The 20597-nt window shown below is 41.2% G+C and overlaps 2 protein-coding genes across 2 annotated transcripts in view; one reads left to right on the forward strand and one right to left on the reverse strand.

Moving 5' to 3' along the window:
- Positions 1-247, reverse strand: part of KCTD10 (potassium channel tetramerization domain containing 10) — a 29155-nt gene extending 28908 nt beyond the window's left edge. The window contains exon 1 of the mRNA XM_033954793.1: positions 113-247. Within this exon, the coding sequence (XP_033810684.1) occupies positions 113-124 (12 nt within the window). The 5' untranslated portion in view covers positions 125-247. The remainder of the gene's footprint in view (positions 1-112) is intronic.
- Positions 85-19611, forward strand: MMAB (metabolism of cobalamin associated B). The gene is made up of 9 exons (XM_033954796.1): positions 85-217; positions 762-823; positions 3045-3138; positions 3483-3540; positions 7834-7906; positions 9470-9567; positions 10197-10261; positions 14059-14118; positions 19389-19611. The coding sequence occupies exons 1-9, from the start codon at positions 123-125 to the stop codon at positions 19474-19476; spliced, it is 693 nt and encodes a 230-aa protein (XP_033810687.1). The 5' UTR covers positions 85-122; the 3' UTR covers positions 19477-19611.
- Positions 19612-20597: the final 986 nt, after the last annotated feature.

Raw genomic sequence — 20597 nt, forward strand, 5'->3', positions numbered from 1 at the left:
GAGCAGGGGCGGCCTATCGGGCTGCGGGCGCCCGTCTCTCGAGGCGCCCGTCAGCCAATCAGCTGGAAGAGTGGGCTAGTGCGGAAGTCGTGTGCGGCGCTGTGCTGTGTACCTGGGGCGTCATGGCTTTGGTAGCGGGTAGAGCTCTGTTTCTGGCCAGGGTAGTCGGGCAGCAGCTGTGGGCACGTGAATACTGCAGAGGGATAGAGGAGGGCAGGTAAGTGGTGCTGGGGCGTCACGTGACTTTAATATTTGCCCCTCCTCCTGGCTTGGACACAAGGGTTGGCCTGGGGAACAGATTCTGTGCAATGCACAGCGGGTCAATGAACAGTTTCTGTTTGTTGGGGAAAGGGAAGGGAAGCTGCCTTTTATCAATCAGATTGACACTTACCTCTTAGCATGGATGTACGAAGTAAGTGTATACCTCCTGTCTTTTCTTTCTGTTTAAACTACAGTACTTTATTTAGAGGACTGTTTCTTTAATGTTTTTATAGCCTGTGTACTGTACAGGATTCGAGTTACATACAAATTCCAACTTAAGAACGGTTTTAAAAAATGGTACTCGTTCTTAACTCAGGGACAGCCTTATATGTTCAGTTCATCTCATGTATATTCATTGTGGTAATTGTGAAACCTGACTGGCTAGATGTGCCTTCAAGAGAGGGCTGAGAAGCACAGGAATAGGCCATGAAATAAAGCGCTAACCTTAACCTTGAAATTGGTAAACTGTTCTAGTAACCCATCTTAACTTTTTCTTCTAGTTCTGAATATAAACAGAAGAAAACAAAAGTGCCAAAGATTTACACAAAAACCGGTGATAAAGGTTTGTACCTTGGACTGCATCCAGAATGTCATGATATTTTCCTCTATGTGAAAAATTAGAAATGGGGAAGGTAGTGTCTTTCTTCATAACATGTTTTTCCTAAGGACAACACCCACATAAGGTGGTCAATCACTAACTGTTAGCATGAATTATCTTCTGCAGGCCCTTTTTTGTTCTCTGGACCTTACAGCAGATAATACACACTGACAGCACTGGTGCACATTAACTGTTAGTAAATGACTCCTTAGTGTCTTATAGTATCCAGTGATTATAGTCATGCCTCTTTTTTATCTATGCTTTTTTAAACTTCACATATATATAAAAATATATCTTTTGGAAAAGGACATGGATGATTTGTGTTTTACAAGAGTGTAACTCTAGCCTCTTATTCTTAGGTTCCATGAAAAAAGGAAATAACATTATTCTAAAATGTGTATGTTTAATTTAAATATATATAAAAAATTACATGTACACAAACCCACAGATTAGAAAACTATGTCCATGGGATGCAGAGAGTGAGAAACTGATGGACCAAATGGATCGATTGCACTACTGACTCTTCATATGTTTTACTGGGGAACCTTTGACAACATTTTAAAAATATTTAAAGCTAAAAGAAATACCTTTGTAAGATTTTGTATCGATTAAGACTGGAATTAGGCAGGCCAGGCAGGGATGTTAAGTGAGCTGGCCACTAAGCTGTCCTCTTTGCTGTTAAAGTAAACCTTTTATCTTTCAAACTGTGTTTGTTCAAAATCCCCTGAAAGGGTTGATAGTAATGCTAAATGATTCGCCAATTTGAATCGATTCACCGATTCATTTAAAAAAAAAAAATCTGACTCACCGATTCAGTGAGTCCTGACATACCTCCAGGCCTCCTAAAGTAGCAGCAGTGGTGGCGGTGACCGACTTGACAGAGGCAGGGCGGTAAACAGACTTCTCCTGGCCTGCCCCACTGGAGCCTTGCCTCTGCTGCATCACTGATGATGCAGCAGAGGGAAGCCCTGGTGAACAAGGCCATGAGAAGCCTGTTCACCACCCTGCTTTTGCTAAGCCAGTCACTGCCACTGCTGCTGCTTTAGGAGGCCGGGGGGTGGGGGGGAGTCAGTTGGGAAATGCTGCACAGGGGACTAGGAGGGATGGAGAGCTGCTGCACTGGAATATAGGAAGGAGGAAAGCTGCTGTACAGGGGGGGGGGAGAAAAGAAGACTTGGTGGAAATGGGATGGAGGAGAGGAAGGAAGAGATGCAACAGATGTAGAAAGGGGTTAGAGGGAAGTATCCTGCAAATGGTGGAGGGGAGGGAGTCATGCATGGAGAACATAGAGAGAAATGTTGGATATAGGGTAGAGGGCAGGGAGAGATGGTGCATAGGGAGAGAGAAAGAAATGTTGCACATTATAATGGAGGGGAGGAAGGAAGAGATGGCTGCATGGAGGGGAATAGAGAGGTTTGACCCAGGGCAAAAGGCAGGGAGACAGTGGGAAAGAAACAGAAATGTTGGATATGGAAGGGAAGGTACAGAGATTGAAGATGAATGGTGAACATGGAGAAAGAAGGAAATGTCAAATGGGCAGGAGACCCTGGTGAGCGAGTTAACAGAAGACAAACAGAAACCAGAGCCTGGGACCAACATGATTTGAATAATAAAATGACCAGACAACAAAAGGTAGAAAAAAAATTTTATTTTCTATTTTGTGATTATAATATGTCAGATTTGAAATGTGTATCCTGTCGAAGCTGGTGCTAGACAGTGAGTGTGAGCTAGAACCTAACAGAGAGGAAAAGTCTTTTTTGTTTATTTTGTTTACACTACAGCGCTGACATAGGGCTGGAGAGGCCAAAGGGGGCTGAGATGGTTGAAGAGGCTACAAAATAAACCCACCAGGATATTTAGAAAAAAGGTCCTATTGGGCAGGAAAAGTGAATCGAATTGAAAAATCAATTCAATAGGCCAAATCGAATCAAAATTTTTTCCCCTGAATCGGGCAGCACTAGTTGGTAGAAAGAGTAGTATGATTTTCATAAACACACATTTGAATTCCTTCAGCAATGTTTGATAAGCAATTGGCAATGTTCCATCTTGCCTAGAATGCTCTTCTTCTTCGAGATTTTGAAAGTGAATACTAAAGCTTAAAAGTTAAATTAACGCTCAGAAGTAAATGTGGTGTTTCTCTGGGTTTGTGTTTATTGAACTGAGACATCTTTCATGCATTTATCAGGATTTTCTAGCACATTTACTGGGGAGAGAAGACCAAAAGATGACCAGATCTTTGAAGCCCTAGGAACAACAGATGAATTAAGTTCAGCCATTGGGTAGCAAATGTCTTTATCTTTTCATTCTAACACAGCTGCTTCAAATTAATGATCCTTTAACAATTCCATTTTACAATGTTCAGAACAGACTGGACAAGCTCGGTACTAATAACTAGCTTGAATACATTGTACAAAATGGGTTGTCTTTAAAATATGTGCACCAAAGTCTTAAATAGAAGAAGCCATATGCGCATGCTCATTTAGCGCCAGAAAAGGTGCAAAACCAAAAGCATCGGAAATTAGCATTTCTGGTTAACAAAATAAACCACACAGATAGTAACATAAGATAGTAGGACTAGTCTCCATGTTTTATAAATAGTTTCTGTTCCATCTTTATCATTTAGGCTTGCTAGAGAATTCTGTATTGACCATGAACATCCGTTTGTAGATCAGTTGGACAAGGTGAGTTATCAGCCCATTTACAGTCCTGCCTTCTTTGAATGTATTTTATTTGTGGATGATACATTGTTACAGTATAATGTAAACTGTGAAGCTTTTTTCCACCTTCTGATACAGTTGCCATTCCCTGAGAAGAAATAGACAAAAAGCTGTATAGGCCCTTCTGAAGGTGTCAGGTCAAAACCGCGGAAGACAAAGGCGCGCGGGGACAACTGAGCGCAGCGCGGAGGTGCGCGCCGAAGAAAATAACTGTTTTTAGGGGCTCCGACGGGGGTGTGTGTGTGGGGGGGCACTTTACTTTATACAGATTGCGCCGCGTTGTGGGGGGTTTGGGGGTTGTAACCCCCCACATTTTACTGAAAACTTCACTTTTTCCCTAAAAACAGGGAAAAAGTTAAGTTTACAGTATAATGAGGGGGGTTACAAGCACAACCCCCCAAATCACCCACAACACCGCCGCGATCTGTATTAAGTAAAGTGGGGGGGGCTACCCAACAAACCCCCCGTCGGAGCCCCTAAAAACTTATTTTCTTCAGCGTGCGCCTCTGTCTTGCTCTCAGTTGTCGGCGTGCGCCTTTGTCTTCCGCGGTTTTGTCTATGAACCCTTCTGAATGCTAGAAGGTGGGGTTGGGAAAAAGATGGGTGTTGTAGCCATATCTACAGTAAGCATCCTGTACTGCCTAATGAGCTCTTCAGTTCTGAATTTTCTAGCAGATAGCATCAAGTCGGCAAATGAGTGAATTAGGTCTACAGCAAAGGTTCAGTGGGGATTTAAGAAGGGTTTGGACAATTTCCTGGAGAAAAAGTCCATAGTCTGTTATTGAGAAAGACATGGGACAAGCCACTGCTTGCCCTGATCGGGTTTTGGCCAGGTACTAGTGATCTGGATTGGCCACAATGAGAGTGGGCTACTGGGCTTGATGGACCTTTGGTCTGACCCAGTAAGGCTATTCTTATGTTCTTATATTTGGATGACTTTACATAGTAACATAGTAGATGACAGCAAATAAAAACCTGTATGGTCCACCGTCTGCCCAACAAGATAAACATATAAGACAAGCTTGTCCAACCTATGGCCCTGGGGCTAGAAGAGCCCAACCCGCCAAGTGCTTTTTTCTGGCCCTTGGTAATTCATGTGGTGCTTATAGTAAGATTCATAGGAGCCAACTTTTGAAAATGATTGGGGGTGCTGAACTCAAAAACTCATAAATTTCCCCTCACCCCGACCAGCCTGTATCTAAATGTCAAGAGAAGGGCAGGTAATGTTGGCAAATCAAAAGCTGGGATCCTGCCAGTGTCTCTTCTCCCTCACAACTTGTTAGCATTATACTCTCTCTCCATTCAGGCCATCTATAGCACTTATCTCCAACCAGTCTCTCAGCCCATCGTCTACACTACATCTTTTTCCTTCATTTTTTTTTTCACTTTCCCCTAATTTTATGTTGTTCTTCGCTCCTCTTTCCCTCCCTATTCCCTCTGTACTTCTTCATTTTTTCCTCCATTTTCACAGGCATAATTTGATGTTTTATATTTGTTAGAACACTGTAGTTTTTAAAGCAGACTTAGTTAAAAATATTTAGTGTTATGTATTTAATTATTGGACCTTCTAACATCAAGCCTTATTGCTGCCCATTGGAATATATCATCTTTGGTAGAGAGTAGTTCCTAAATCTATTTTAGCCTGTTCTGCTTCTGATTTCCTCTTGACCCAGACTTCTATTTCCCTACACTCCCTAAGTTCCAATGCACTTTTCCCTAAACAGTTGCTGTTTATTGCAGGTTTAGCTCACCCATCCCTTCACTGCTTCCCACTTCTCACTTTCCTCAACAGATGAGACTTCATTTCCTTGGTAGGTTTAACTCATCTTCAATTTGTGACTATTGACCATAGGCATGAATCATTTCCCTGCTCTGCTCTCCCTGGCACCAGGCACGTTCCTGTTTTCTGGGATTGATTCTCCATCCTCTTTTGCACTGCAGCACTCCCCCTAGTACTCACAGATTCCAAGCCAATGACCACCCTCTGCCTTAAGCGTCTACATGCACCCTGAACTCTGGCAGCCCAGCAAGGATCACAGTTTAATACCTCAGAGATTCTATGTTGAGTGGGAAAACATATCCCAGCAGCCCAAGGCATAGAAGTATGCTCTCATGCTAAGTTACTATATTTGGGCTGCCTATATGATATTGCTCCATTAGCCAAGGAACAATAATCCAGCTCAAGGAAAGTTATAGGAATCAGACGACATGACATGTTTTCAGTCATGGCCCCCCATTCATGGAATCACTTACCTCAATACATTAAAGAATTAAAAGATCTAACCTTATTTAAAAAAACCTCTAAAAATATTTCTTTTTAAAGATGCTTATGATTCCTAGTATATTAATTACCGACTTTTATTTAAGTAACTAAAATTACCCTCCTTTTTGTTCTTTCCTTTTATGTTTTTCTTTCTCTCCTATCTAAACATTGTAACTTTTCCCCTATTTATCCTCACAACTTTTGTATGTTTTAACCTATAACAAAAATTATTTTAGATGTATGTATTTTGTATGTTAAGTTTTAACCCATAACAAAAGTTAGTTTATATGTTAACACTAATTTTTTATTTGTATATTTTATGATGTTGTACATCGCCTAGCAATGTAAATAGGCGATTCATTAAGAACAAATAAACTTGAAACTTGAGATCTGGGAGATGAATGCAGAGTTTTACTAAGAGCCAAGAAGAAGGATTTAGCCATTAAACACAAGGAACGCCAAACCAAGAAACACAGAGTTTATCAGATATGTTCCTTCTCCCCCTCCCTCCAATTTTGTCAGTGATCTCCTGCCATGTTTTTCTCCTGCTGCTGCTGTGCTTCATGCCACTAGTGAATGTGGATGAGACTAACAAAGAGAACCAGTTCGTTGATGCCCTGCCTTTCTTTGGCAGTAAGAGAGAATTGCTGCTGAAACAAAAATATTTTAATACTGTAGATGGCCTTCACCATCTACCACGCTTGAAACGATGGCTTTGCCTTATCCGCATTTGGGCAGCCACCAAGAAAAACTAAACAGAGCTCAAGAAGATCCTTGTCTTCCCTTGGATGTGATGCATTTTAAGGCTGTTCTGCAGAAAGTTGCAATTTCTTTCAGAAGGACTGACGTGTCTGCATCAAACACATTGTCCACAGCAATCTCATACGAATCCTGGTCTATGTATGGCCAATTCTGCTGAAATCTTTTGAACCCTGCAACTTCTGATCCTCCACTAACTCTATATAAACAGTTGTGTGAAGACACTTCCAAGCACCAGTTCTATCATATGATGTTGACAGGTGAGCCATGATAACTTGTCCTACTGATGATTCAATGAAGGTGCATGCACCGTTCTTCAGGCCTGTGTTACTTGCAGTGGCATCAAACACCAGTCCCCAGACTCATCTCTGAAGACTGCACTTATCCAGTATTGCGAGACAGGCTTCAACTTGCTGTTTGCCAGTTCCACAGCCAATTTTTGGAACTCCGAGTAACCTCTTTTCTCTGTTGCCAGTGGCAAATACTGCAATTCTGTCAACCTTTACTTCTAGTAATGTCCAGGAGGGGTTTTCCATCCCAATGCAGCAGTAATGGAGTTTCTGTTGGATTGTGAAGGAATTCATCCTTCAGAGTGGTTCCTCCTCATGGTTCTTGCACCGTGAACGTCAGAGTGAGCTTCTTGACAATGTCATTTCATTTACATCATGTCCAAGTGCTTTCACAACACCACCAGTGACAAATGTGGCACCTCTCACTGGCAAATTAACACAGTCTAATGCTCCGGCAACTTCAGGATGTGCAAGGATGTTCACCTTTGTCCATTTTGACCGAGAACTGGAACGAGGAACTCTGCTGAGTTCAAAATCAGCATATGAATTTGAACAGCTATCAGAGTCAACTTCAGCAATATTCTTGGAATCAGATAATCCACTAGTCATAGGGAGAGCAGCAACAGTTAAAGTGGCAGCCTTCTGCAGATTTGCGGTTAGTGGGCATCAACAGATCCTGTGTGTATGTATCAGAATCAGTTTTTAACTACATTACCACATTGTTATGAATAGCCAGTCACATTATGAGGATATTGTGTAGGACTATGAAAAACTTCTAAACTTGTCCCAAACTATTTCAAATTGTAACCATATCTTATCTACATGAGGTAGAATATATTCAGACTGGAGGAGGCATGTTCTGATAAGGTTGAATATTTACCATTGTCTTATGGACCACCCTAATATAAACATATTTGATCTAATCTTTATTCTTATTGGTTGTAGATTCAATGCATGCTGCAAGACATTGGCTCTAATGTTGCAACACCGATATCTTCAGCAAGAGAAAGCCACTTAAGTATTTTTAAAAATTTTACCTAGATTAATCTCTTTCCAGACAGTGAAAGTTTTATATCCTTCTTCTCATCCCTACGTCTATAAGATGTCTCAATCCCATCTTATATTTAAAACTGTTTATTGGTCGCAAAACACAATCCAATAGCACAATGACAACAAGCAACACAGACCAAATTTTTTATAAACCTCAAAAAACCTCCCCCATCCACAAAAAGAAAAAAAAAGATCAATCCATTTTAAAGCAAATTATCTGCTGAAGTGCCAGCTCAATTTCATCTTTCCAAGATTAGGCTGTGGAGGGGCATTTTCGATAAGTTGTCTGAGTTTGGACGTTTTGGGAAAGACGTCCAGAGAAAATGTCCATTTTCAAAACGGCAAGACTTTTTTTTTTAATGGCCCATCTAGACGTTTTGGTCCTTATTGTGTCTACCTTTTTTTGGCCATTTTTGAATATAAAAATATCCAAATGAAAAATGTATAAAAACAAGTCATTGGGACATCCAAGCAGCCAGCATTCTTAGCAAACTGGCCACATAGACAGCTGAGCAGAGCAAAGCAGAGGAGCACTCTAGGGGGTACTGCAGTGAACGTCACATTAAAAAGTCCCAGGTACACATCACTATAACCTGCTTATACTGTACAGTGAGCCCTCCAGAACCCACCCAAAACTTATTGTACTCACCTGTACACTACAGAAGGTGTCATCTTTATGTAGGTACAATAAGTTTTGGGTGGGCTTTGGAGAGCTCACCATACAATGTAAGCAGGTTATGGTGATGTGTACCTAGGACTTTTTAATGTGATGTTCACTGTACTACCTCTTAGAGTGCCCCTCTGATCTGCTGAGCTGTGTCTGTGTGGCCATCTGAAGCTGTAATTCAGGCTGAAATGTATAGTTTATTTCATATCTTTGGGTTGGGGCATGGAGGTCGGAGATCAACGGGTGAATAAGGGGGGAAGTCATGTCTTAGTCCTTCCAGTGGTCAGTTTGGGAACCTTTTTGATCCTTCTTCGTTTTTAAAACAGGTCTAGCCCCAAACCAATCTAAATGGTGCCCTGGATGTTTCGTTAAAAGATTAATTATTCCTGCAGAACGTCCAAGTCCTAAGCCCACCCAAAACACCCCCCTAACTATTTACAGTAGATATACTGGAGACAAAATAACCAGAAAGTCAGTTTTGAAAATGGCCACTTGACTAGTAAAACGTTCAAGTGCCGGTTTGTGCCATCTTTTGGGCATCTGTCTTTTTTTGAAAATGAACCCCATAGTGTCTATCAGAAAGCTAAGTGACCATCCGTAAAATCTTTACCTGACCACAAAATGAACAGAGAATGTTTTTATGAAGTGTTTGCTGTAGCATAGTGAATTTCAGTACAATCTCAAAACATTTCTTTCCAAAGAAGACGTCATGGATAGGAAACTTATGATAACTAAATAAAATCAGTTGCAGGAAGTGAAATCTTCATTAGCCAGCATTGCTTAAAACAACCAATCTAGAAGAATATTCTTAGGGGCTATTATTCCGTTTTTTTAGATTCAGGCACTCCATTTCATATCTTGTAGAAAGGACGTCGTTTGATGAGAACCCTGTCCTAGAACTGGAGCAGTGGATCGATGAGTACTGTGATCAGCTTCCACCACTTACCTCATTCATCTTACCTGTAGGTACAGCGTGTTGCAGTTCCTCCTTTCTTAAAACTATCGAGCTATCAAGAAAAGACAGGAAACAAGACAATAGCTATGTTTGATTTTGTCTCTTTCCTTCTTTGCTTTCAGGCTGTAAGGGTTTATTAATGTGTGGGAGAATATAAAAAACCAGTCTTCTAAATCTTATTAAACAGCCTGCAATGCTGGTTACTTGGTTATCCTGATGTTTTAAATTTTTTTCATTTATTTTACCTCTAGAGACAATATTGTTGGGGGGGAGGGCCTTGAGAAAAGACATCAAGCCAAATACAAGACAGAGATACAGACCACAATGGGAATAGATTTAGAGGCTCTCAAAGTTTGCTTTTATTTTGGCAATAGTGTATTACAGAGAGCCACGAGCATCAGATTACACTTATATTACAATGTCAGGTTTTAGGTTATTGTTGAGTGAGTGTCAGAATGTTAGCTGGTTGGATATAACACTGTAGTCTCTGGATTAATCATATCGTTTCCTGTTATTTGGCTGTGCTATGGAAATCTTCAATAAAAATATTTAAACAAAAAAATGCTGGTGTGCTATTTATGCTGCCTAATGGTGTGATATGTCACTTCAGCCTGGTTGCTCTGTCATCTTTTGTAGTCTGGTGGAAAAAGTAGTGCATCACTGCACCTGGCCCGAGCTGTGTGTCGCAGAGCAGAAAGGTGGTAAGTATGGAAACAGATTTCTCTCCCTTTATAACGTATGCAGCAACCAAACATGCCCCACCAGCCAGATCATCATTGGAGGTAAAAGGCTCCTCCATGGCCCTTTTCTTTGCAAAACTGAAGGATATGTTTGCTAGATGGTATGTCAAGAAATTAATAAACTTGAAATTTGATAATCTGTTCAGGAAAGACAGGGTTGTAAGAAAAAAAAGGGGGAGTGGAAGATCCTATTAAAGCCATACAGTTGCAGGATCTCCAGGGTAAGGAAGAGGGTGAGGCACTGTGGGTCAGTATGGAAAGAGGGAATGGAAAATGTATTTACATTGATGTGAGATACAGGCCTCCTTCACAGACTGGAAAAGGGTGGATGTGGTCATACTCCACAAAAGTGGAAGTAAGGAAGAAGTAGGGAACTACAGGTTGGTAAGTCTGATTTCTGTGGTAAGTAAATTAATGGAAACACTTTTAAAACAGAGAATAGTGAAGTTTCTGGATCGAGTGAATTACAGGACCTGAAAAAACATGGATTCACTAGAGGCAGGTCTTCTGGGACAAATCTGATCAATTTCTTTAACTAGGTGACCAGAGAATTGGATAGAGGGAAAGCACTAGATGTGGTGTATTTAGATTTTAGCAAAGCCTTTGACGGCATTCCACACAAGCGTCTAATAAGGACGTCTAAAAATGACAAACTTGGTGAGGAACTGGTTGAGTGGAAGGTGACAGAGGGTAGTGGTCAGTGGAGATCATGCTGAGGAAAGCGATGTTGCCAGTGTTAAGCCTCAAGATTCAGTTCTTGGGCCTGTTCTTTTTAATATTTTTGTAAGCGATATTGTTGAAGGGCTGTCAGGTAAGATTTGCTTCTTTGCAGAGGATACCAAAATCTGCACTAGAGTATTTATTCATTTAGCCCATCCTCCCAAAAAAGCCCAGAACAGGTTACAGGAGTACATACACAGTATAGTTAAGACAATCATGGACAAGACGTATTTGGAAAGCTAGTGGTACAATGACTGAGGTATGATAGAGAATATCTGAGATACACTAGGTAACTATACATGCTATATTAAAAAAAAAAAAAATACGACATATACTAATCAGCTCTAGTACATATAATCATCCAAGATACTCTGATGATGTGGATAACATGAGAAAGGATCTAGGGGCTGAGGGGAGATATGATTGAAGTCTACCAAATCCTGAGTGGAGTAGAACAGGTAGAAGTGGATTGATTTTTCACATCTAATATTACAAAGACTAGGGGACACTCGGTAAAGTTACAGGGAAATACTTTTAAAACCAATAGGAGGAAATTTTTTCATCAGAGAATAGTTAAGCTCTGAAACGCATTGGCAGAGATTGTGGTAAGAGCGGATAGCGTAGTTGGTTTTAAGAAAGGTTTGGACAAGTTCCTGGAGGAAAAGTGCATAGTCTGTTATTGAGAAAACCATGGGGGAAGCCACTGCTTGCCCTGAATCGGTAGCATGGAATGTTTTGGCCAGGTACTAGGGACCTGGATTGGCTACCATGAGAACGGGCTACTGGGCTTAATGGATCATTGGTCTGACCCAGTAAGGCTATTCTTATGTTATGATTTAATGCTAATTAATGCAATGTTATGCATGTGAGCTGCAAAACCTAAGGGAACTGTACAATTTAGGGGAAGAACTTTTGTGCACAAAAAAAGAATGGGACTTGGATGTGATAGTATGTGATGACCTTAAAGTGGGCAAACAGGTTGAAAAAGTGATGGCATAAGCTAGAAGAATGCTTGGGTGCATAGGGAGTTATGGCTAGTAGGAAAAAAGGAGGTATTGATGCCCCTGTGTAAGACTCTGGTGTGGTGTGACCTCATTTAGAATATTGTGTAGATTTCTGGAGACCGCATCTTCAAAAAGATATAAACAGGATTATAGCAGTCCAGACTCCAGAGGAAGGCTACTAAAATGATCAGTGGTCGTCGTAAGGCATATGGGAACAGACTCAAAAGATCTCAATATGTATACTTTGGAGGAAAGGCAGGAGAAGGGAAATATGATAGAGATGTTTAACCTATGTGGCATAAATGCACATGAGGCAAGACTTTTTAATAGAAAGGAATCTCTGGAATAAGAGGGCATAGGATGAAGTTAAGAGGTGATAAGCTCAGGAGTAATCTAAAGAAATACTTTTTTACAGAAAGGGTGGTAGATGCATGGAATAGTCTCCTGGTAGAGGTGGTGGAGACAAAAGACTGTGTCTGAATTCAAGAAAGTGTGGGACAGGCACGTGGGATCTCTTAGGGAGAGAAGGAGATAGTGGATGCTGCAGATGGGCAGACTGGATGAGCCAATTGATCTTTATCTGCCATCATGTTTCTATAGGCTTATCCACTTCTCTGAAGAATGGATGAAAACACATTTTGTGGAGTTCGCTATGGCACGTCTGTTTTTTTCATACTATGGGGCACTGTAGAGCAGAACCAAAATTCAAATGTGCCACAATTAATACAGGGGGGAGTTTATATAAGATTTTTGATATTTTATCTACAAGTTCTAAAACAAAATGAACATTTTATGATGTTGTAATCTAAATACACAAATGTTAAAGTACTTATAGGGACACAGGCTAAGCTGGCAATATGTATGAATAGGTGAAAACGTTATACCACTGGGACAGGGTCCAAATCACATTTTAGGCACCGACTTCTAGCTGTGGCTGTGTAAAATGGTTCTCTTCTGTTCACTCCTCCCCCAAGTGACCTAGGTCTAGCTTAGACCAAGAAATTCAAACTGCAGCAATAACCACATACAAATCTTTTTGCCATGTAGTAGAATTAATACAAAAAAAGCATAAACTAGAGAATGACATGAAGACAAATTTTTCCCTATCCCCGCGGAAACTCATTTTCCCATCCCTGCAAGCACTGTCCTCATCTGCACAAGCCTCAAACACCTTAGAATCCTAAGTAGCAACATTCTAGAGCTCAGATTGTGATGTCATAATGCCTTATTCCACCAATGCCTAAGCTCCGTCCTCATCTGCACAAGCCTCAAACATCTTAGAATCCTAAGTAGCAACATTCTAGAGCTCAGATTGTGATGTCATAATGCCTCATTCCACCAGTGCCTAAGCTCCGTCCTCATCTGCACAAGCCTCAAACACCTTAGAATCCTAAGTAGCAACATTCTAGAGCTCAGATTGTGATGTCATAATGCCTCATTCCACCAGTGCCTAAGCTCCGTCCTCATCTGCACAAGCCTCAAACACTTTAAAATCCTAAATAGCAACATTCTAGAGCTCAGATTGTGATGTCATAATACCTCATTCCACCAATGCCTAAGCTCTGTCCTCATCTGCACAAGCCTCAAACACTTTAAAATCCTAAGTAGCAACATTCTAGAGCTCAGAATGTGATGTCATAATGCCTCATTCCACCAGTGCCTAAGCTCCGTCCTCATCTGCACAAGCCTCAAACACTTTAAAACCATAAGTGTTCGAGGCTTGTACAGTTAAGGCAGAGCTTATAGGAATGGGACATGGAGAGCAACACAACTTGTGGGAGTGGGGAAATTGAGTTCCTGCGGGAACGGGGACAAATTTGTCCCCATAAATAGCCTTTGTAAGCCCTTTCCAATGAATATCTTAACATTTACCATTAGAGAGCTGATAATTTACTACTGCTGTTTACAGGAGAAATCTTCTGTATTCATTGAATGGTGCTTCCATCCCCTCTGTTTTACCCTCACCCCTACCAGCAGAATTCTTGCTGTTATTATCCAGCATGGATTAACTGTTCTTGTCTTTCTCTTCCTCAGTGTCCTCCCAGTAGTGCAAGCCGGTGAGGCAGACCCAAATGTTGCCAGATACTTAAACAGGTGACAGCTTCATGTTTTCCTATCATCTCTCGCTCCAGGAAAAATAACAAACAGGTGCCAGCTTAGCTTGGGCATAGGGTCATAGTTTACAGAAATGAGAAAATAAGCTATTGAGTTAAATACATTTACTGTTAGTTCTAGGTAGCAATAGAACAGCCCAACTGAAGCATCGATTATATCTGGTGAAGGATATAAAAAGACTTGAAGTGGTCCAGAGGAAGGCAACGAAAATGGTAAGGGGTTTGAACCAAAAGAAGGATGAGAAGAGACTGGAAGACCTAAATATGTATACTCTGGAGGAGAGGAGAGGAGGGACAGAGGAGATACGATACAGACATTTAAATACTTGCAAGGTATTAATATAGAACCAAATCTTTTTCAGAGAAGAGAAAATGGGAAAACTAGAGGGCATAATTTGAGGTTGTAGGGAGGAAGACTCAGGAGCAATGTTAGGAAATTCTTTTTCACGGAGAGGGTGGTAGATGCCTGTAAAGCCCTCTGGAGGGAAGTGGTGGAGAGGAAAATGGTGATGGAATTCAAAAAAGCGTGGGATAAACATAGAGGGTCTCTAATTAGAAAATGAAAGATGTAAATTAAAGAGCTAAGGCCTGTACTGGCAGACTTGCATGGTCTGTGTCTTATATGTGGTAATTTGGTTTAGGATGGGCAGGGGAAGGCATCAATGGGATCGCCACTAATTTGGAACATGAGGATGTTACTGGCCAGGCTTTATGGTAGATATCCTGCAAACAGGATGGTTGGATAGGCTGGAGTGAGCTTGGATGGCAACTTCAGCAATTGGAACATAGGACAATACCAGGTGGACTTTACAGTCTATGACCCAGAAATACCAAAGAAGAATTGGATATATTCTGAATTGGATATATTCTGAATTCCTAATCTCTTACCACTTAATTTTACCTCCCTGTGTTTCGAACCCCCCCTTGCCTTCTCCCCCCCCCCCCCGTGTGCAGAATCATGGCATGGCCTAACCCCCATCAATGTGCAATTCTGATCCTACTTTTTCACCTCACCCTCAGGATATGCACTGCAGACCCTTATGCCTCAACCCCCATACCGGTACACATCTCCTTATACCGCCCAACAAAACCAAAAGTTTTTACGGTCTCTTCCCACACGCCTCAGAACCAACCAAATACCAGTCCACCTACAAACCCACCACCCGCCCGCTATTCGTATAAGCGCTACCCAAAAAAACCTAGGTCTCTAAAAAAATTAGCCTACTCCCAAGACTATCCTGTCGCCCACCCCGACCAACAGAACCTACTAGGTTTCTACCTAAATATTAGATCACTGAGGAACAAAGCCATTCTGATCAAAGATTGGCTGAGTGAAACTAACCCAGACTTTGTACTAATCACTGAAACCTGGCTTCACTCCGACCAGGACATCATAATCAAAGACTGTCTACCCCCAAGATTTAAGATTCTCTCCCTGGCCAGAACCTGGGGAAGAGGTGGGGGTCTAGCTATAATCTTCAGAGACCACCTCAACTGCTCTCTACTTAACACCAAGTCCTCGCCTAACGCTGAAATACTAGCCTGTTCACTTAAGTCAAAATCCCTGGCCGCCTCTCTAACAATTACTCTATTTTATATCCCACCAAAAAAATGGAATCTAGCCAAAGAGGACTTTGCGGAAGCCTTACTTACTAACTCCTTAACTAGCCGATACAACCTACTGTGCGGGGACATCAACATCCACCTCGAGCAACATGATCATCCAGAAGTATCAGATTTCTGGTCTCTCATCACCCAACTAGGCTTCTTCAAATCCCCACCAACCAAAACTCATCAACGAGGTCATCAGCTAGACCTGGTGACCTTCTCCTCCAAAGTACTGTCCAGCCCAAAATTCAATTGGATCAAATCCAATTGGTCAGATTCCCTATGGTCTGATCACAGAATCTGCGACTTTTACATTGACTGCCAACAAAAACCCTCTAAAAACGACAAAGCAAGAAATATCAAAACTATCACCTCCAGGGGTAAGATTGACCCAGAGGAATTCTGGGCCCTCTACGAAAAGAACACAAAACTAAGCGAAGAAACAGAACAAATTATGACAGATTGGATCAACGACAGCACAAATATCTTAAACGAAATAGCCCCAATAAAAACCCGACAAATCAGAACTACAAAGCTGGAGAGATGGTTCGATGCAGAGCTTCTTCAGTTGAAGAGGGACCTTAGAAAATCAGAAAGAGTATGGCTAAAATCGGGATCCCAGGAACACAGAAACGCCTGGAGACTTAAACTAAAAACCTATAAAAACCTTACCAACGATAAAAGGAAAAAATTCTATTCACACAAAATTGGTGACACTACAAATAACAGTAGCTCTCTCTTTAAGCTGGTTAATGACCTATACAACATCGAGACATTCACCAACACCCACGAAGATTCCACATTAACCGCAAACACCCTAGCTGATTTTTTCACCTCCAAGATTCAAAAACTAAGATCTACTTTACCTGCCTCGACTAATCCTCTCGAGCTTTTTCCCATTCTTCCTGACACAGACATACATAAACTAGAACAAGGATCCAGAACAGATCTAAACTGGAACCAATTCAAAACATTGGACTGGGAAACCTTCAATAAACTCTACAACAAATATTCTAACTCCTTCTGCAAACTAGACACCTGCCCACCAAACATCATGAAAACTGCGCCCATCCACTTCAAAGCCAACATGCTATCCTGGGTGAACCTCCTACTATCCTCAGGAAACTTTCCTCCAGACCAAGGCCATATTATGTTAACCCCAATCATAAAAAACACGAAAGACCCCCCAAACACCCCTTCTAATTACCGACCAATCGCTAGCATCCCTCTTTTCACCAAAATAGCTGAAGGGGTAGTAAAAGCTGAGCTCTCCGCCTATCTGGATAAATTCAACATACTATGTGACAATCAATCGGGCTTTCAAACAGACCACAGCACCGAAACCATCATAGCAGCCTTAATTGACCACTTGCACACCCTTTTCAGCCGGGGCTCCAGCGCCTTGATACTCCAACTCGACTTGAGCAGTGCATTCGACCTAGTAGACCACAACATTCTTCTCGAATGCCTGTCCCACATAGGCATCTCCGATCAAGTCCTCAATTGGTTTCGCGGATTCCTACAAAACAGATCCTACAGAGTACTTAAAAACGACTCTTCCTCACCTAGCTGGGTCAACTCCTGCGGGGTGCCACAAGGCTCCCCCCTATCCCCCACCCTATTCAATATCTACCTCGCCTCCCTGGGTAACCTCCTTCACAACCTCAAACTCAAATTCTTCATCTACGCAGATGACATCACAATAATCATCCCACTCTCCACTTTCTCCTCAGAACTTCTAGCCTACATCACAAGCATACTCAATCAGTTAGAACTCTGGATGCTATCCTACAGATTAAAACTAAACCCGGACAAAACAAAATTCTTCCTAGCCTCCCCCAATGACAAAATCAAAGACTCCACAATCCAGGTGAAAGGTCAGGTCTTCCCCCTCGAACAAACAATAAAAATACTGGGAGTCACTCTAGACAAACATCTATCGCTAGAAAATCACACCGATCTCACTGTCAAGAAATGCTTCTCAGTGCTCTGGAAACTGCGCACCATAAAAAAATACTTTGAAGACTCCTCTTTCCGCTTATTGGTACAATCCTCCGTGCTCAGTGTACTAGACTATTGCAATGTCATTTACTTGTGCTCCATAAAGAAAACCACGAGGAGACTAAAATTGATCCAGAACACTGCCGTCCGCCTCATATTCGGCCTGAACAAATGGGACCACATCACGCCTTTCTACCACCAACTGCACTGGCTCCCTTTCGAATCCAGAGTCATATTCAAATTCGCCTGCTTCTGCTACAAAACAGTTTTTGGCTTATTACCGAGTTACCTCAATCACCATTTCACGCTGAATCTCACCAACAAGAAATCACGTAGAACCCAGCTGTTCGCCTTCCCACCCATAAAATTATGCCACTTCAATAGATTTCTCAACAAAACCTTTGCTTACCAGGCGGCTAAGCTGAACCCTTGGCTTGCCCAAATAATACTCGAGGCCCCCTCTTACCTTAGTTTTAGAAAACTCCTCAAAACGCACCTCTTCCGTGAACAGGGATCTCAATCCCATTTGCCACCGGCTTCTCCCCCTTCCCACTCTCCCCCCCTCCACACTTGATCTCACACTCGCTAGCGCGTACCAACCCTTCCTTCTGTCTTACCACTACCCCTGCTAAATCTCAGCTATAGTTTTTTCCTCTCGCCCCCCCCCTCTTCATCGCTTGTAATTTTTTGTTACAATTCTGTAATTTTGTAGTTTTGACAGTTCTGTAACTTCGTTACAACTCTGTAAATTTGTAATTTTGTCAATATTTTGTAATTTGTGTAAATTTGTAATTTTGTCAATATATTGTAAATCCGTGTATCACCGCGGACTGTAATTAATGAATGTGAACCGCCTAGAACTTTTTGGGTATGGCGGTATACAAGAATAAAATTATTATTATTATTAATTTAATCATGTCTTTTTAATGGGTATAACTAATGGGAAGACTGGATGGACCATTCAGGTCTTTATCTGCTGTCATTTACTATGTTACCTGGCAGAAACCCAAAGAGTAGCAACATTCCAGAGCTGAGATTGTGATTGTGAGATTCTAGCAATGCCTAAGAGCCAACCACAGCAGTGATGTCACAATGGCTTGATTAGATGGCAACGTGTGCATTTGGAACCTAGGACAATACCAGGTGGACTTTAGTCTATGGCCAAGAAATATCAAAGAAGAGACAAGTTAAATTAATCATGTATTTAATGGGTATAACTAATGGGCAGACTGGATGGACCATTAAGGTCTTTATCTGCCGTCATTTACTATGCTTTTATACACCTTTCCTATGTTTAAAGCAATGTACCAGTATACAGCATGTGCTAAATCCAAAATTTCCCCTTCTTTCCCTTCAGTGGCTCTCACACATATATAAGCTTGTCAGGAGGAGTTTAAGCTTAATAGAAGAGGGAATTTGAGTGTTAGAACACTGTCGTTTTTAAAACAGACTTAGTTAAAAATATTTACCCCCCTCTTCTATTAAACTGTGCTAGCAGTTCTTAGCGCAGAGAGCTGCTCAGGCATGACTCCAAGTGTGGTCCTTGGACTAGAACATTTGCTCACCCTGATCTAAAATGACATGTACTTTTGTCAAGTGCCTGGCAAGGCAGCAGCTGATACTCTGTGTGTTCTTTCCTAGGCTTAGTGACTATCTCTTCACTTTGGCACGGTATGCAGCAAAACTGGAAGGGAACCAAGAAACCATATACACAAAAGATGATCCGTGAACCTCATATAAAGCAGTGAACATAAAAACTACTGTTGTATATATTGTAACATTTCTATTTAATAAACGTCAAGTACAGAAGAAAAACGTGTACAAATGGCATAACTATTTTTTAAAATAAATGTGTTATTAGGTTTATTGGAGCATTTTTATGAACAGTTAACACTGAAGAAACCTCTCGATTTTTGTGACAACTGGTAAGTTGAGTGGGTCTCTTATTGCTTCCATGGCTCAGACTCAATGTTGAATTTTTTGGGAATATTTAACCCTAACCGCTTACAAAACCGTAGAATGGTTTTTAGTGCTGGCCGCGGCGGGTCAACTCTAACGCTCATAGAATTCCTTCAAAAAGTATGCAGTGGGTCCAATAAAAATCAGTCAACTTATTTTCCTGTTATTGGTTTATTTCTATGTGCAGTATTACCTAAATTTCATGTAATCTCTAGCTAAATTACTCTTCTAAGCCTTATATGTGGTATTGACTGAAGGTAGCAACATCTGGCATTCCTTCTATACTTTCTTCTCAGAAATACTTGTCCATTCTCAAGCTTACTTGAACAAAGCAATAGATTTGAGAATAATAAATATTTGTTATGATTTAGAAATCATTCATCAAGAGTCAGCTATGGACATCTCTCACTTTGGAAATGTGAGGGAATCTATTATGTCCATCATTTTTCTTTACTAAAATAAAGTTTTTGGCTTGTATAACTTTGATGCACATGGCTGATTTTTATATTAAATCATTTCTGAACTTAAATACATAGTTTGAAGGGTTGGGGAAGAAATTTAGTTAAAGAAAGAAACATGATAGCAGATAAATGCCAAATGGGCCATCTAATCTGCCCATCCGCAGTAACCATTATCTCTTCCTCGCTCTAAGAGATCCCACATGCCTATCCCACTAAAAACAGATTACTCTAATTTATTTACTGCCTTTCATGAAAAGATCCATCCAAAGCGGTTTACAATACACTGAGTAGTAATCAGGTACTCACTCTTAAGTATTTTCCCTTTCTGTCCTGGCAGGCTAACAATCTAGCTATGGTACCTGGAGTAAAGGAGAGTTAAGTGGCTTACCCAGGGACACAGGGAGCAGGCTGGGATTGAACTTGAAACCTC

Source organism: Geotrypetes seraphini, chromosome 8, assembly GCF_902459505.1.
Source record: "Geotrypetes seraphini chromosome 8, aGeoSer1.1, whole genome shotgun sequence".
In the NCBI taxonomy this organism is placed as follows: domain Eukaryota; kingdom Metazoa; phylum Chordata; class Amphibia; order Gymnophiona; family Dermophiidae; genus Geotrypetes; species Geotrypetes seraphini.

What these genes read in the sequence shown, in the direction of transcription:
- MMAB (XM_033954796.1), top strand. Translation starts at nt 123, where the DNA reads ATGGCTTTGGTAGCGGGTAGAGCTCTGTTTCTGGCCAGGGTAGTCGGG. An exon ending in GAATTAAGTTCAGCCATTGG is followed by an intron (nt 3,139 to 3,482) that starts GTAGCAAATGTC and finishes TTTATCATTTAG; the next exon opens with GCTTGCTAGAGAATTCTGTA. An exon ending in GTTGCCAGATACTTAAACAG is followed by an intron (nt 14,119 to 19,388) that starts GTGACAGCTTCA and finishes GTTCTTTCCTAG; the next exon opens with GCTTAGTGACTATCTCTTCA.